Source organism: Protopterus annectens, chromosome 14.part0, assembly GCF_019279795.1.
Source record: "Protopterus annectens isolate FY-2018-M chromosome 14.part0, PAN1.0, whole genome shotgun sequence".
NCBI lineage: Eukaryota > Metazoa > Chordata > Ceratodontiformes > Protopteridae > Protopterus > Protopterus annectens.
In genome coordinates, this window is record NC_056748.1 from 1,108,144,689 (window position 1) to 1,108,163,556 (window position 18,868).

At 41.1% G+C, this 18,868-nt stretch overlaps 1 protein-coding gene across 1 annotated transcript in view; it reads left to right on the plus strand.

The window, feature by feature from the left end:
* The first annotated feature begins 16,747 nt into the window (after positions 1-16,747).
* The window catches only part of NCCRP1 (NCCRP1, F-box associated domain containing), a 427,848-nt gene continuing 425,727 nt past the window's right edge, over positions 16,748-18,868 (plus strand). The window contains exon 1 of the mRNA XM_044056895.1: positions 16,748-16,998. Within this exon, the coding sequence (XP_043912830.1) occupies positions 16,842-16,998 (157 nt within the window). The 5' untranslated portion in view covers positions 16,748-16,841. The remainder of the gene's footprint in view (positions 16,999-18,868) is intronic.

Here is an 18,868-nt window from a genome sequence, read left to right on the forward strand (position 1 = left end):
TGTATTATACTGTCTCTCATGGGTTGAATATGTGTATGTATTTGACAATATACTGTTAATTATCATGTAGTAGATAGCGGAGCTTTTCTCCTCGGGCCTCCACTGAAAATGGACATGTATCCAGTTGGACTAGCCCGGTTAACAAATGTAAAATAAAATAAAATAAAATATAAACTGCCATGCAACCTTGCAAATAACCTTCTTATTAAACTACTTTACTTCTTTTGAAATTGACAGGTATGATTCATCTGTTCAGACATAAGCATAGAGTGCTAATGTGACTTTGATTTCTTGCAGCAGTCTGTGGTTTACATAATCACAATACCTTTTCTGTGTTTCTGGGTGTGTAATCAATGTAACAGTTTTAAAGATGTTTTCCAAAAATAAATAAATAATCCTCTCTACACTTTGAGCTGTTGACAAAGTCTAGGAATTTGTTTTTTTCTAAAGCGAAGGTCAGCATTACAGCTCAGTAAACTGTCAGTCTGTGAGTAACTTCTGCATAAATTAAAATGTCTGAATGTCAAATGGCTTTAGATTGGAGGGAAGTTTATTTTTATTTATTTTATTTTATTTTACATTTGTTTACTGAGAAAGTCTGACTGGGCACAGGTCCATTTTCAGCAGAGGCCCGGGGAGAAAAGCTCCAAAAATAACAAAAAACAATATAATACATGAGAGAGAGAGACAGCAAATTAGGGATGTAGTACTCATACAATATGGCGGAGATTACATCTCGTAACAGTGAGGATCATTGCGGTACAGAATAAACTTAAAAAAAAAAATTTTTCACAGTTATAATTACAGCAAGGCAAATATCAATAAGTTAGGTTTTTAGGAGAAAGCTGTTTGTACATAGCTGAAGCTCTGAAACAATCTTTTGGTATGGATTAACCTGGGGATTGACACAAGTTATATGTTTACACCAGTATGTTGCATTATAGTTTATGGTTTTCTTATTGATTTACTTTTTGCTGAGCAGTTATTTGTTGATTTATTGATGGTCCTTTTGGTGGTGGGAAATTACATGGATGAATCCATCTCTATTATGATTTTTTTTTTCAGATATTTTGACTTCCAGACAATTTCATTCAGTGAGTGGGTGTCATGTGATTACTGAGGTTGCCTATTTTACAAGTAGGGGCTTTTTTTGTGTGTGTGTGTGTGTGTGATGGGGGTGCATGTGTGTGTGTGTGTGTGTGTGTGTGTGTGTGTGTGTGTGTGTGTGTGTGTGTGTGTGTGAGAGAGATTTAATATGTATACTGAATATAATTTTGCAAATGGAATTCTTAGTTAAACATGCCCCTCTTTTTGAGCAACTAGACTTGAGTAACCAATATTAGATCTTAGCCATCCAGCTGGGAAAGGTTAGCATGTGGATTTTCCATCTGGTTTGATGAAGGCTATGCTACTTACCCAAGGGCTACATTTATGGCTATCCATCCAGCCATCATGTTGCTGAACTACATTGTTTGATAATGAGAGGAGTTTTTTTTACAGAAGTTGAAGGTTTTTGTGTCAAGAACCTGTCCATAAAAAGTGGCTTGTTTATGTTGCAGTGAAGGCTGTGGTCTTTGTAGTGAGCATTTTAAGTATAACCAGTATTTCTGAGGTAGAGGAAGTCTCTTAAGGCAGGATCTTTCTTAGCCTGGAAAGCAAGCCAATGGTGAAATTTATAGGGGCCAGTGAGAGACAGAGGAAAGCAAGAAGCTTTTTAGTCTGTTTAGATAACTAAGTGAACTTAGTCCTTTGACCTTTTTTGTCAGAAATGGTTGTAGTCTTTCTTTTGGCACGGTGTTTTTCTGAGGCACATGTCATAGTACTATGACTGCCCTCCTCTCCTTCCTTGAAACTGTAAATAAAGCCCGTGACTCTGGACAAATTGTATCCACTTTGCTTCTTGACCTCTCCAAAGCCTTCGACACTATCTCACACAGCCTGCTCTTAACTAAACTTTCCAAACTCCACCTATCTTCCTCCTCTCTGAACTGGTTCTCTAGTTACCTTTCTAACAGAAATCAAGCTGTAAAATGGAAAAAAGCTACCTCCTCTTTCCTTAGTACCCCCACAGGAGTGCCACAAGGCTCCATACTGGGTCCTCTTCTCTTCAATATATTTATAAATGACTTCTACAAATCAATTCCTTTCTCTAGCATCATCCAATATGCAGATGATTCTACTATCATCTGTTCTGCCTCTTAGGTTCATAGGTTTATACTAGGCTATCTGCCCTAAGGCATTTATAAGCCTAGCCCAAATTATTGTGGCTTACGCCACCCCTTATATGAAAAAATACTGTGCCCATTAGTTTGTTGTGCCTCTGTCCAGCAGTGACACAGAGATGATTCCTGGGGTAAACCTACGATCTCCCATCCACAGGTCTAGATTTCTCTTGAACAGAGTCAGCGAGGTGCTCTGCCTCACATGGACCGGGATTTTATTCCACAGCATAGGGAGTCTCTGAGTGATAAATCTATCCCTCCAGCACGTCCTATTTATATCCGTGCTAAGGTTTAAGTCGCTTGCTCTAGTGGTTTTGGTGGATTTGGATTTTTGAGGTGGAGCATGTCCATTAATTCCGGGTTGGACATGGCCTTGTATGTCAGGCACATGTCACCTCTGAGCAGACGGTATGCGACTGAATAGAGCTGGAGTTTCTTCAATCTGGCAGCATATGACAGATTTTGGAGTCCCTTTATCCTTTTGGTGAGGAACTTTTGGGGTCTCTCCAATTGCTGCAGATGTCGGGTGAGATACATCCCGAATGGGGCATTGTACTCGATCATTGGTCTGATAAGTGAAGAGTACAGGGGAACAATGACCTCACTAGATCTGGATGTGAATCCCTTCATGATCAGGTGGGCAATGTAGAAGGTCTTTCTAACCACTTTAGCAATGTGAGTGTCAAAGAAAGGCCACTGTCAACCTGGGTCCCCAGGTCCCTGATAACCTCTTCTGTGCTTAGTGGATTGCCACCTATATGGTAGCTTGGGGTTACCTTGTTTTTCCCGAAGGGTATGACTATACATTTTTGGCGTTTAACTTCAGGCCATGGCTCTGGCACCAGCTATCTGTTTCCGTGAGTCCCTTCTGAAGGATATCCGTGTCCGATGCACTTTCCACTATGGCCCAGTTTGCAGTCGTCTGCCAACTTTGTCAGCCAAAGAGCTCCCATGTTGGCCTGCACCTCTGAGAAGTAGATGCCAAACAATAGGGGCCAAGGACCGAGCCCTGTGGGACACCACTTGTGACCGGCTTGGAGTCTGACACAGCGCCAGCAACTCTAACCCTGTGGGTTCTGTCCTTAAGCCAGTTTGCAACCCATCTTGTGACATATGGGTTTACATTTAAGCTGGTAAGTTTTTCTACAATACCCGAGTGGGGTATTGTGTCGAAGCCTTTGCAAGGTCAAGGTAGGCTGTATGGACTGCCTTTCCCTCATCAATGGCCTTGGTGACTGTTTCAAGAAGTCAACCAAGTTCAAAAGGCATGATCTTCCCTTGACAAAGCCAAACTGGGTCGGGTCCAATGTCTGCAAGTCCCCTATATCTTTGTTTATGAGCTCCATTATGATCCTCTCCATAGCTTTGCAGACTAGACTTGTTAAGCTTATGGGCGGTAATTACCAGGGTCCGTAGAGGCACCGCCTTTGTGGAGTGGGACCACAGTTGCCGTCGCCACTCCTTGGGCACGTATCCTGTGGTAAGGCTAAGATTAAACAGCTGCCTTATGCGGGTTTAATTCCTCATTTAGCTTGTGTAGCACACAGCCGGGGACACCATCCAGTCCCATTGATGCTGTGTTTTTAGCTTTAGAGAGAGCAGCTTTCACCTGCGCATTTGAGATGTCCGGGAGGCTACACTCGGCTGGGATAGTTATCTCTCCTTTAGGGGAGAGGGGTGACGTTTGCACTGAACCTGTCTGCCAGTATGTTGGCAATGTCTGTGGGTTCAGTGATTTTTGTATCATTTTGGACTAATTCTGAGCATATCTGGGAGTTTCCACCCAGGTTCCTAACATAGCTGAAAAAGGCCTTATGATTGTCCTTTGAATCCATGGCAATTTTTCTCTCAAAATTGGCCTTAGTTGATTTTATGAGTGCTCGTATTTTTTACTAATAATGATCAGGGTGACTTCCTTTTATGGATTTTGTTCTATCCTGTAATAGCTTTCTCCTCTTATTGTAAAGTTTGTTAATGGCTGGGGTCCACCAGACTGGACGTTTGCCCTTTGTGGAAAGAGTCTTGGTTTTATTTGGGATTGCCTGATCCATGCAGTCCTGGAGGTGTTCATAGAAGGCATTTGTAAGGGCTTCCACAGCTTGGGTTGTGGTTTCCTCTGGCTCAGGGGCCTTGAAGGATACCACACCAGTCTTGAGTAGTGTGAAGTTTGCTTTAGAGAAGTTCTTCACTATGGTCTTTTGCTTGGGGTGGGGGGATGTGGATTTCCAGTGAGATTAGTTTATGATCAGATCTCACCAATGAGGGATATACTTCGGTGTGGAGCATTTTGTCCCCATGTTTGTGACAATGAGATCTAGTATATTTTCTCCTCTCGTGGGAACAGTGACTAGCTGTTCCATGGCATTTGAATTTATGAACTCCAGGAACCGTTGGGCTAGAAAGTTAGGGCTTGAGTAATGTTCCCAGTCTATATTCGGGTAGTTGAAGTCACCCAATATGATGGTGTTTGGAGATACATTTATACCCTCCAGTGTCTTCAGGAAGGCTGTGTGGGGTTCCTGAGTTTGAGAGGGTGGCCTGTAGCATGCTACAATTTGTAGAGCAGTTTTGCCTATGGTTAGTTGCACCTGGATGGTTTCCGAGCTTAGGTGCATTGCCACCAACCTGGAGGTGTGAGTATCCTTTATGAATATGGATACACCCCTCCTTTTGTGGTGTGGTCCGGGTTTTGGGGCGGAACGCATGATATGAGGTAAAACCTAATAGTGCCGGGTGCTCTCAGGAGCCTTGAACCAGGTTTCAGTTACAGCACAGACATCGATGTTCTCCATACTGAGAAGGGCCTCGAGTGCGTGCATTTTGAGATTTAGACTTCTGGCATTGAGCAGCATTACCCTCAGTTTCTTCCCATTTTGTTTTCTAGGGTGGTAGGTTTAGAATTTGAGCCTTGCCTAAAAAGGCAATATGGGGTGGCAAGAGCCTTAGCCAATATCCGGAATCCCAGGGGTGACAGGTGCAAGCCGTCCCTTGAGCAGCGTGGCTTGTCAAGCATGTCATCCCAGGCAGACAGACACTGGATCCCCTTTGAATGACACCAGACATTAAGCCAATTGTTAAAGCTGATCATCTTGTCTCTATATTGTGGCATCATTCTTGGTGAAGGAAGGATACTGCTCAGGGTTAGGGTCATACCTGCCTGGGCTACATAATCAGAGAGCTCCTCTATGTCTTTTTTCATGTAGTCCAGGGAGGTACGTCTCAGGTCATTCACACCAGCATGGACAATGACTGTGTCATATTTGTACTTGCCATGGAGTGACCTGAGTGCTTGTGTTATGTGGCGGATTCTAGCGCCCGATAGGCAGCTTACTGTGACCCTCTCCTTGTTCAGCCTGGTGAGTGGGACGTCAGTGTGTCTGACTATGGAGTCACCTATGACAAGTATGTTTGGTGTTGTATTTGGCCTTAAGGGCTGTGACTGCTTTGCACACTGCTTTTGTGGTTTATGTGTTGCTTGTGGGGTGTCTTGAGGTAGCAGTTGTTTGGGTGTCTGCTTTGGAGGCCTCTGCTGTTTAGGTAAATTTTACTCAGAGCCTCGAGTATGTCTTTGTGTGTTTATGTGTTTGATTCAGTGGAGTGGTAGCATTATGTGAGGCTGGTTTTGTGGTGTGTGTAGTTGCCTTCTCCTCCTGTCTGGTCTTGCCAGTCCTGAGTTGAGAGAGCTCAGCCTCCAGTTTGGCTAAATAGCTGCATCTCTCAAGTATTTGTGTTATGTGGGAGGAGGAGAGGGTTGTCTGTGTACATGAGGCAGTTATAACATTGCCTCAAGATTCCCAGATTCACCAGCTGGACCGGAGAGGAGATTGACAACTGACCTTTGGACATGCTAGAATAATATTGGGAAATCCTTAATTGAAAACAAGGGCCAGTGGGGAGTGAGGGTGTAGTGCTTTTAATTTTTAGTGCTGACTTATATAATTGCTTTAGTGAGCAAGTGCCAGGTAACTTGAGTGCAATGTGTTACAAGTAACTAAATGCAAAACGACAAACAGTAACTTTCTTTCAAGTGAAACAAGGAAATAAGTACAGTAAGCAATGCAGATATCACTAGTGATCCACAGAAGCTGAGAAGTTGCGTATTAGGTGGAATTAGCTTCCAGGGAAATAACAAGCAAACAAACAACAAGCATATAAACAAAGCTAGATTCAGTAGGCCTGGATCTAGTCTATGCTAGAGCAAACAAGGTGAACCAATTTCAGTAAGATACAGTTCAAATATTCAGGCACTATAAACCTTTAACCAGAAAATTCCCAGCTCAGAAGGGCAGAGTCCAGCCTCTTCTCCCACAAGAGTGCAGACCACGAACCTTCTTAATGTAAAATAACTGGCCTGAAGCCCAAGTGCCTAAACCAGAACTAATACACTTGGACACTGGGCTCTCAATCAGCAGTTCCCAACTTAGAAGGATGAAAGCTACCTGTCCTGCCACCACAGTGCTTGCCACAAACCTTCCTAATGTAAAACAACTGTTCTGAAGCCCAAGTGCTTAATCCAAAAGACTTGAATGATAGCTACACTTTAATCAAGTTACAACCAAGCAGTAATAAATACCATTGAATACTTTAGAGAATGTCTGGATTAGTGCTCAAGTTACACAAACAAAGCTAGATCCAGCAGGCCCGAATCCAGTCTATGCCACAGCAAACAAGGCGCACCAACTTCAGTAAGGAACAGTTCAGATATGCATGCACTATAAGCCTTTAACCAGAAATTCCCAGCTCAGAAGGGCAGAGTCCAGCCTCTCCTCCCACAAGAGTGCAGACCACGAACCCTCTTAATGTAAAATAACTGGCTTGAAAGCCCAAGTGCTTAAACCAGAATTAATACACTTTTAGAATAACAGACACTGAGCCCTCAATCAGCAGTTCTCAACCTAGAAGGATGTAAGCTACCTGTTCTGCCACAACAGTGCAGACCACAAACCCTCTCAGTGCAAAACAACTAACTGGTCCGAAGCCCAAGTGTTTAAACCAAAAGGCTTAGAATGAGTTACACCAAGCAGTAATAAATACAATTGAGTCTTCTATCACTACACTACAAAAACTTACTCAAGATGCTTTCTCTTCCACAGAGCAATGGATGCTAAGTAATCATCTAGCTCGCAATGCCACCAAGACCAAATTAATGTTATTTACTCCTTCGAAAGTTATTCCTCCGGACATAAGTACATTCTTAATTACTAGTCAAAACAACTCACCCCTAGAAATAGTGTCAGAAACTAAACTACTTGGGGTCCAAATTGACAACCTACTTAAATTCAACTCCCACCTGCAAATAAACATTAAAAAAACACATCAAAAACTTGGCATGCTTTATAGACAGAAAGCCTACCTCACATCTGACACTAAAATCTCTCTCTCTCTCTCTACCTCCTTCCTTATCCCCTCCCTTCTCTATGGTGCCCCACTACTAACTAATTTTCAGTCCTCATTAAAAAAACAGCTTACTTCCTGCTATAACAAAATTGCAAAATTCGCCACCAGCCATAAGTCCTCCACTCACCACTGTGTCTCCCTCCATAAGCTAAAATGGCTAGAACTTCCCAATCAACTAACTTACACTCAACTAACTCTAGCCCATAAGCTTATTCTAAACCCCTCACTCTGTCCCTCCCTTTCCTCTGCCTTTAAAATGCACCTACCTAGCAGAGTTCTAAGATCAAACAATCAAAATCTACTTGAAGTGCATAAACCTACTCATCCACCAGGAAAAAACCTTCTTTCCTTCAGCCTCGCTCGCCTCTGGAACTCCCTACCACCACACATTCGCACCACCTCTAACCACTCCACCTTCAAAAAATCTCTCTTCTTACATCTAGCATCACAGTGGGAATGCTCTTGTTCCCACCCCACATAACTAACTCTACTAAATCTCCTACAATACCATATCCTACTTTATGAACCTACTATGTTTGTTCTCTAATCGCTATTAATCTGTCTCTATTACTTGTAGTTTCACTTCTTAATTGTATTTACTGTTATGACTGCTACTCTACATATGATAAATTTTGCTTTTCCTGCCAACATAGTACCAATAACTCTCTGTACCTAGATTGTTAATGTAAATTGTTGAATGTATATTTTGTTTTGGAGCTTTTCTCCCCAGGACTCCATTGAAAACAGGTTCTTTATGGCCCAATGGACTATCCTGGTAAACCAACTGCAATAAATAAATAAATAAATAAATAAAAGGGGCATTGCACTCAATAAAATACAGGGATGTTATGACCTCCGTGTCCCTGGATGAGATACCCTTACTAATGAATTGGGCCATGTAAAAATCTTTCCTTACAACGGAGACAACGTGATGGTCAAAAGTCAGGTTTCTATCAACCTGGGTGCCCAAGTACCATACGACTTATTGCATGCTTACAACATTGTTATTAATGTGATAATTTGTGGGGACATCACTCTCCTCAAAGGGGATGATGATGCACTTTTTGGCATTTAGCATGAGGCCATATTTCTGGCACCAGTTATTTGTTTGGGTGAGACCCGCTTGTAGCTTATTCAGAATAAGTCAGTAATGTGAATTCTTCACTTTATTGCAAATTTGTTGGGTTATTTTTGTGGATTATAGTACTGTAGGACTGCTGATGTTGACATTTTAAGTAGTTGGACTGCTGGGATGGTTTTCCCAGTGAGAAATGCTAGTGCTGTAGTGAATATCTGTTTATTTGTAATATATATATATATATATATATATATATATATATATATATATATATATATATATACACACACATATATAGATATATTAACTAATGTTAGAGTTAACTGTTAGATTAGAGAATTAGAATGAGAATTAGAATTTTAATGCAAATATTAGGCATTTATTACATTTATTCATTGTTCAAATGCACCTACAGTACAGCCAGGAGATCGACTGTGGTCTTCCAGAGCAACAAAAGAGTTAACTATATGATATATTTTATATGCGGCCCCAAGACCATTTCTGTTTACTCAATGCGGCCCCAGCAAGCCAAAAGGTTGGACACCCCTGGCTAGATGTTTGTTAGTTTTGGTATGTTCATCAAAATGTGGGGTCTCACAACACATACTACTGCAAAATCTTATTCTAGCATCATTATTAGTTTATAAGCCAAGTATTTTAAATCATTAATTTTCAGTCTTGCTGTAGTGCTGTCTTCATGTGTTGGTGTTTGTCCTGTGTGCAAGAGTCTGGGTAGCTCTCTCCCTCTCTTGTGTTTCTGTCCTGTGCAAGGGAGTCTCTGTGGGTGTCTATTCAGTCTTGCTGTAGTGCTGTCTTTGTTTTGTGTGTCTGTCCTGTGTGTGGGTGTCTTTCTGTACCTCTGTGGGACTGGCTACCTTGTCATAATGTAACAACATTGCTACTAAATGCCAGTGTGTGTGTGTGTGTGTGTGTGTGTGTGTGTGTGTGTGTGTGTGTGTGTGTGTGTGTGTGTGTGTACTTCTGTAAGTGGCTGCCTTGCTGTGGTACAGAGGCTTGTCATAATGTAACACTGGTACTAAATGCCAGTCAGTGTGTGCACCTTGGCACGTCACATCTTTTCAATGGTCTGAATGTAGTAATACTATGCAGTGATTGTTAAATTATGCTGGATGAGCTTGACAGGAAAGGGGGTGTGACAGCAACATGGTCACACTTTCTATTCTCCTGGGTAGGGCCCCCAACTTGAAACTTGCTGGGGGCCCCCAAAATGCTAGCACCGACCCTGCATACAAAGCAATCTCAGACCCCTCCTTGATGGAATTGATGCATATCCGCAAGTCAAGCTCGACTCGAGTAATCCACACGTGCAACCTCAACTTGGACTGTGACATCAATAGGACTTGGTGGGACAGATTTGTGTCCTAGAAAGTCCTTCTGTATAATAGACTCCATCTTCACGTAAAGCAGAGTCCCTCATTAATCCTCTTTAACATCAACCTGGATAACTGGATGGGGAACAGAAAATACACTCCTAGGATTCCACCTGTGTCCCTGCTGGACAGGGAATATCTGGTGCTGACTTGTCAAAACATGGGCTAAATTCTTGGCTAAGCTTGTAAAGGCATCAGGGCCAATAGCCTAGTAACATCCTATGATTAAGTCCAGTTATCACATGTCCCTCTTCGGGCAGTTGTGTCCTATAACAAAATGTAAAAAATGGCAAATGTCCTGAATCTTTAGGACAAAACATATTACCTAAGTGTTCTACAATAGTTGCATTAAACAATTATTTTGTATCTGCAACACGTAGTCTATGAAGCATAAGAAACCCAAATGTTTCAAAAATAACCATTTATTTTGGCAAAAAAGGGAAGTTCTCTCATTTGCACTGGTTATAGGTATAATTTGCCCTGCAAAATCACACGTTTCAGTAAAAAATGTCGCAGTAAATGTGGCAGCCAAAGGCATCTGCAGGAAGGTGCAAGGGGGTGCACTCACACCCCCCTGGAACCTGCTGGCCAAGAAATTTTAACTTAAAAAAAAATTTTTTTTTAAAAGGGTGTTTCTCTTTAAGAATGCCCTTTGCATCCTGTCCAGTCGCACAGATGCAGCAGGTATTTGTGACCTGTTTTCGTCTTTTGTGTCTGTGCGACCGATAGTTTACATCTTCGTCCTTCACACCTACTGGGAATTTGAATTCCGGAGGACGTTCACACTGTGGACGAATGTGGAAGTGAGTAGCATGGAAAATTATTCATGTAACTGTGGCTTTACAGGTGCCTGGAGCTCGGAAAGGGATGATGGGATGTTTTTTTTTAACAGGTGACTTGGTTTATTTACCTGTTCTGCCCCAGATGACTCATCTGAGATAAGATAATCGAGAGTTCTCTAGCAGCTTTGTTTTCATCTAGCTTTATATGAGAAACTGCCTTGTATCCCTAAGTCCTCTTTCAGGAGCCATCTTGTTTTCGCTTTGGTAGCCAAACAGGAGTGTTCGTGTACTGTACTTAATATGTGTTTTCCTTAATGAGGATGAGAAAGAACAAGATGCAACTGGCATCACTGGGAAACAGCAAGCCATAATTTTGAAGCTCAGATTAAAAAAAGATTAACATGGAGTTGAAAGCTTTCAATTTATGAAAGCAAACACATTTGAAAATGTCAATTTATTTTAAAGTGATTATTTATATTAACTGTATAGCATAGGGGTGAATGGTCCATTACATTTTACAGATATTAAGCCTTCGGCGTGTGCCCTTTCCAGGATGAGTAGAGAGGCTGCATCTACCTGTCTATACTCCTGCTAGCATAGAGTCCATTAGAGAACTGCTAAAAAGGTAGACACTTGGCTTCATCAAAAGAAAATATGATTTTTGCAAACAGTAAAAGAAGAGTGTTTTTCAGGTTTTACAGTTAGTGTCTGAAGGACTAAGTATAACCTGGTCATAGTGTTTGTAGAGTATGCATTGCAGTTGTTAGTCATCTCTGCATTGGAGACTGTAAAGTATATAGAATGTTATATGTTTTGTTTTCGGTGTGGGTGTGTTTTAAATAAAAGGCCTGTTATTACACAAGTTTAATTGTATTATTTGAAGTAAATGTAGGGTTTTTGTAAGACAGTCAGTGTTTTTAATAGAGTTGTGACTTCAGATGGTCTATTGTGATCAGTGTACTACCGCAATAAATAAATGGTGCTTGCTGCTAGATGGTTTCTTGCTAACAAAGAAAAAAAAATGTTTAAATTGGGATACAGTACATCCTGCTGAGGACAGGTACTTGGAACACACACACAAATGGTACACAAACACACAGAATACACTACACTAATATTGCACACGTAGCTGCACACACATCCCAACACACAGCCACACACACATACAATGGTGGAACTTGGAGTTTTCCTAGCCTTGTGATTTTGCAGTACCCGGCTTCTAGTAGCTCATCAGTTGATTCCCGGTTCTTAAAGCATCTTATTCTTTTAATTAATGTTAATCAAACATGGATTGTATATATTTCTATGTATGTATGCATTTATATAAATCTTTACATAAATAGAAGTTTGTTCATATTGTGTACTAGGCTAATTGCCTGGAGCCTTAACAAGCCTAGCCCCAAAACTATGTATGGCACCATGCCACCTGAAGTTAGTTCATAGTGTCTCTGTCCAGTAGGGCAACTGGAGTGATCCCTGGGGTAAACTTTCTGTTACCAATCCTCTCATCAAGATTTCTCTTGAAGAGGGCCAGTGAGGTGCTCTGCTTGACATGAATGGGAGGCTTATTCCAGACTATGGGCAGCCTTTGGGAGATGAACCCGTCCCTCCAGCATGTTCTGTTGATTGTGGTAATGAGGTTGTGATCTCTGGTGCGTGTGGCATGAGGGATTGGGATTTCTTTAGGTGTAGCATTTCAAGTAGGGCTGGTGGCCTTGTAAGTCAAGCAGAGGTCACCTCTAAGTAGATAAGAGACTGAGAACAGCTAAAGTTTCTTGAGTCTGTCCATGTAGGACATGTTTTTGAGGACCTGGATCCTTTTTGTGAGGTACTTTTGTGGCCTCTCCAGCTGTTGCAGGTGTCTGGTCTACATGGTAATTTGTGGGAGCTGAGTTTTTACCAAAGGGAATGATAAAGCATTTTTTGGCATTAAGCTTAAGGCCATGGTTCCAGCACCAGTCTTTGGTCTCAGAGAGGCCCTTTTGTAGGATGTCTGCATCACTTGGGGGAGTTGATAACAACTCCTAGCTTGCAGCCCTCAGTGAACTTGGTCAGCCAGAGTCCCTCTGTGTTGGCCTGGACTTCTAAGAAGTAGATGCCAAACAGGAGGAGGGCCAGGACTGAGCCCTGTGGGATTCCACTCGTGGCTGTCCAACAGTCTGACTTGGAGTCCGCAACTTTCACTCTGTGGGTCCTGTCTATGAATCAATTTACAACCCATCTAGTGCTATACAGATTGATGTCTAGTTTGGTGTATTTATCAATGATACCCAAATGGGGGAATGGTATCAAAGACTTGGCCAGGTCGAAGTAGGATGTATAGGTGTATGCGTGTGTGTTTAAGAGTTTAAGAGATGTGTGTGTGTGTGTGTGTGTGTGTGTGTGTGTGTGTGTGTGTGTGTGTGTGTGTGTGTGTGTATAGAGAGAGAGAGAGAGAGAGAGAGAGATAATACTATCTTGTCTAATTTTTTGCTCAACAGTCAACTAGTTAAGGAAAAAAGATCCTATAATTGTGACTTTGTCTCTTAGTTGTATGAAGTTAGAAGTACTTGATTTATCAACAAAAGATGAGAGCACCAAACTGGCAATATCGAACCTAGGTACACTCTCAAGTTCTTTGTTTATTCTTTGCCTTAAATTACTTCTCATGTATAATTTGTGCTCATTGTTACCTCACAGCAAGAGGTTCTCCCGTTCGATTCTCGGCGTGGCTTGGGAGTGCCTTCTGTGTGGAGTCCGCATGTCCTCCCCGCGGTTAGGTAGCTTTCGAAAGACATGTGTGCGTAAATGGGCATGCCTTCGTTGAAGTTTGGGCGTTGAGCTTGCACCTCGACGTTTCATAAAAATCTACTGCCAATCATTAGTGGACCGGAGTTCCGCTGTGGAGACCCCTTACTGGGAAAAAGCCAAAAAGACAAACAACAACAACTTGTTGACAAATAAAGAGAAAGAATTACTTTTTGGGACAAGTTGCGATGATTGCTGCCTTTGCTGGCTGGGTTCTGCTTGCCTGCTGTGCTCTGCTTCCTTGGTCAATGAAGGTGTGAAGAAAATCAGTTTTTGCTTCCGCGACTTGCCTGCAGGGCTGCTTGTTGATCAGTATATGATTGCCACCCAGACTATAACATAATTTTGCAAATTACTGTTTGTATCAAGTGACACCTAATGCTCCTTACTTTACAGGCACAGATTACTGACAAAAATTGTGATGTAAGATTGTATAGGTAGAAATCATGATCTACAAAGATCCTGCTATGACCTAGCTTTAATACAATGCCCAATGTCTAGTCCATCACAAGTATTTCTTCCCTGAGTTAAAGGTTTCCAGGCAGACAATAACAGCATGAGGGATCTGTAATTGACAGATCAGGTCCTCCATGGTGATGTGTGTGTCATGTATCTTAATCTTCTCTAGGGGATACTGGTCTACATGGAGTACTGCTGCTGTATGAACTGAAAGTAATTCTGATATGAGAATCTCTGACACCCTGTGAAGCACAGCTTTTTATACCTTGTTCAGTCTTCCATCTTCATTAATCTGTGTTCAACAAAACTACTTCAGATTGGTGATTCATATTCTCTCTGTATCCATATGGCCATAATCATTTTGCCCATATAATCTTGTTTATCCTTAGTGGCGTCTGTGGTTTCTTTTAATATTAAATGTAGAAAGGCTTGATTAGAGTGTCTCTTTTCTTCCACCTCCACATTACTGGACATTGTGACTGACAGGGGACACCAGATAGTATGCTTCTCTGCTGCTGGGTCACTATTTTCTTGATATTTACTCTTTTTGTTTGTTTTTGTCTTTTTTCATATATCCACTTGCAATATGCTTCTCATTGATCCTGAAACTGTTTTTTAGTGGAAGATACTTTGAAAACTGTATCCATTTCAAACCTTGAAACTGGAGCAGAGGATTCAGCATACTGGAATCTGCATACTGGAAGAATGTGAGGACTTCTTTGATCAGGTAGAAATACCTTTTGCTATAACTGTGCAAGGCAAAAGGATTTCCTAACCACGGAAACGTGATGGCCAAACCTATGGGGCTGTCCACCTAAGTGCCTATGTTTTCATGCCCTTTGCATTTTTAAGTGGTGGTTTACCTCTGCTGTAGGCTGGAGTTATGGGGTGCTTGTTAAATGCTGCAATGTTGTGCTTTTTCGAGTTGAACTTGAACCGATATTTAGTGCACCAGCTATTAAGAAGTGTTAGCTCTTTCCTGAGTGCATTATGTCAGAGGGTAACTTGGCAATGGCTCTCAGCTTACAATCATATGTGAAATTTGTTAACCAAAGGTCCTCATTTAATGAGTGGATATCTGAGAAGTAGATGATGAATTGCATGATTCCCAGCACAGATCGTTGCAGAAGCCCACTGGATACCTTTGTTCTCAGAGGATGCACCCCAACTCTAATTTTAGGAGCCTTGTCTCTAAGCCAGTTGGCAATCCACCTAACCTCATATGCGTCAATTTGGAGCTCGTTCAACTTGCTTATTCTATTTGCATAGATTTGCATGATATCAAATTACTTGGCAAAGTGAAGGCACTCTGGGTGGACAGCTTGTCCACAATCATAGACTGAGTAATCCTACCAAAGATGTTTACAAGATTCATTAGCCATAGTCTGACTGGTAGGAATTATGTCTGGTAAGATTTTTGACATCATAATTAATTAGATTAGTTATGATACATTCCATGGCTTTGCATATAAGACTCTTTAGGATGTGAGAAGTTATGAGCAGTTTACAAATCATAAAACATTATCTTCTTCCCCTGTCTTACTGTATTTTTATGTATTTTTTGTATCAGTTAACATTAAGTAATGTGCATTCAGTTATAGAATAGTATAGTAAATTCACAGAGAGTGATCAGGAAAGAGTTAATTATCTGTTAATGAGTATGAAAAGACAGTTATGTGTTAATGATTTGAAATTTTGATTTTACAGGATTCAGTCTTATAAACTAGTAAGCCAAATATTGATATAGTAGAGTTTATCCAGCGTTATAGATTATTTATCTACCTGTTTTAACTGTTACCTGGAACTCTTGTATGGGCAGACGAAGGGAAGAATGCAGGCAGGCTATCTGCACAGAGGAGTAGTAATCCAGATTTTTGCCTCATATTTTCAGATTATTTCTTATATGATTGTGTTAATGCAAACGATATTGTTCTATCCACTTTCTAAGGAGCTCGGGGGATGCATGCGTTCATACCTCTCAACTGTACAGATTTCAGAGAGGCTGAGGTGTGTGTGTGTGTGTGTGTGTGTGTGTGTGTGTGCGAGAGTGAAATGCCCTATTTAGAGTTAGCATAGCAGGTGGAATTTATTTTCAAGGAATTGTGAGCTTCAAGGGAAGAGAAGTTTACTACTGCTCATGCTAAGTCTGCTTAAAATGTACAAGCCGTTGGTAAAAAGTGCATTTGGCTCTAGGAACTAAAACCGTAAAATGGAATGTCAAAAACGCCAGATAAGGAAACATTTGAGTTGCCACTTGCCAGCTTTACATTTCCTGCATTAAGCACGACAAAGCGCACGGTGAAGCTATTTACTGTTAAAAAGTTCCCTTTTTATAACCAGAAAAAGACAAGCTACTCATAAGTTTTCGCTGTTCCTCATTTTAAGTCGTAGTAAGGTGATTCAAATGTAGTGTCAGTTTTCTTCATTAAGTACAGAAAATTAAAAAATAATCATCCTTACTAAATTATCAGATGATTTGCCTTTCTGTGTGCGTGTATGTACAGGTTAGTTTTAGCTGACAATATCATGACTGTCCCGGAAAGAGGGCCAGCTGATGACCCAACACCCTCCTCCACTCCCACTCCCACCCACAATACGTGACAACAACGTAAGCGAGAAATGAGCTGTAACTGGTAGTATCTGGGCTGCAGGAAGTCCCGCCACTTAGTGACTTCTCTCCCTGTTAGTCACATCCCACCAAGGCTAGATCTGTCTTTGCAGCGAAATGGACTCAAAGAAGCAGAGTGTGTGGAAGGACAGATGTGTAACCGAGTGGAATCTGGGTGGAAAGGGCATCCCTTTACCGCAGGAATGGGACTGGGAATCGACTTATCAGAAGAAACCATTTGGGCGGAACCTGATTAAAAATCCGTGCCCTGAAGGTAAGGCACATCTGTACATGAGCGGCTCACCTTTGGGGTCCGGGCTCCGTGGGTATAATGAGTTAGAATAATAACAGCAGTAATGTGATGGCAGGCGGGGTTGTCTACCTGGATCCTCTGTCTTAGTCATTTAATTGGTCTGCTGATAGCTAACAGAGCTGGGAGATGTAGAAGTAAAACAACTTTAAAAGTACAAAAGTTAGTATACGAGCGCATTTATTCGCTTATGCTTTAAAGTGCAGAATGGGCGTTATATTTGTAACGAACAACTTAAGTTTTGCAGCAGCTGTGCTAATAGTGCAGAAACCAAGCGATGCATCATGCAGTTTAATAACTTTAATGTGCAAGTTGGAATGTGGAAAGTAAAGTAAGTTTGCAGGTACCCCTGCTTATGTGGACGTCGGTTGTGCAGCTCCCTTAGAAATGGTGCTGAACTGTGGGAAAGTACATTTTGCTGCAGGAAATAAGATGTCCTGCTAGACCAAGTATTACTAAAAGTGGAACATGCATGCTGCTGCAGAACGCAGGGCGTTGGCAGATGATTTACTTTGTATCTAGGTGTGGTCATGAGCCTCTGTAAGGAGCATGCTCAGTGCCTCTTCTACTTCATAGTGGTGTCAGCAGCTCCCCGGTAAAACAAACCTCCATAGGAAGTCATTGTACAACTCTTTCTAGTATGTCAAGCTACTGCCTCAATACTACTGTCTGAGGTACCTGTCAACTATACCTCTCAGTCACTTGGAGCAAGAAAACGGACAAAGCCTAAAATATTGGGGGAGACAAAGGCCCACAAATAGGGGCAGATCTTAAATATTGCTCTTGTAAACCTAGAAAGTTGCTAGAACATAATTTGTGTTGCATGCATTTTCTGAAGGACTTGAAGTGTTAAACTCAAATGTATGTCATTACTTAGTGACTTTAATCCTCCGTGATTGTCCATTAATCCATAAATTTTACAAGACTAAAAATATGAGGCGAAAATCTGGACAGATTTGAGGTATGCTGTCAATTTTCAGATTTCTCGTATTTTTGGGCTGTTCCTCGTAAAAATGCTTTTCCAATCATTCAGGATTGCAATCGGTAATTAATGACAGGTTTTTGTCATTCGGGTGTCATGCTACTCCAGGCATGGCATCCTTAAGAATACAGTCTGTTATCTAAAGTTGTGGGTGTGTGCAGAGTGGGTAAAATTACTAGTATGTAATTAAAATTAACCAAGGAAATATGTATGAGAACCTATTGCATGTGTATTAGATATGAAAATTATTCATGCCAGTCATAAGTTTAGCAAGCAGAATTGGTCAAAATATTCAGCATATTTATTGACTGTAATTTAATGACAGTGAACATTTATTTAAAACATATGTGCATAAGTAAGTAGTCGATAAAGCTTTATATCTTGCCCCGAGTCACTTGCATGCCACTTAAATTGACTTGCGTACTAGTTCTTGCAAGATGTTTAAAACATTCATAAATGGATGTAACACCATTAAAAAAATACTAAAAATGGAGATATTCTGAGGAGCCCACAGAAAACACAAATCAAGTAAGTATAGTCAATTTGCAGCTGGGGATGTGATTACATACCTCAACACCTTTCATCCAGTCCTAGTTGCACCTCTAGAGAGTCGAACAAAATTACATTTACAAAAAGGATTATTCAGTGTAAGTTGTCTATCTGTTTTGCCCCACTTATAGCATCTGTTTTGTCCCACTTGTAACATCGTTGGCTTGTTAATCTTTGTAATGTACATTTAAAGGACTCTCTTGTGGTTTGCTTCACCATCAGTACAGTTTAGAAGTCAGTTTGGAGGGGCATTATCTGTCAGAGAAATTGAACAAAAAAATGATTTTTTTCTAGTTTTTTTTT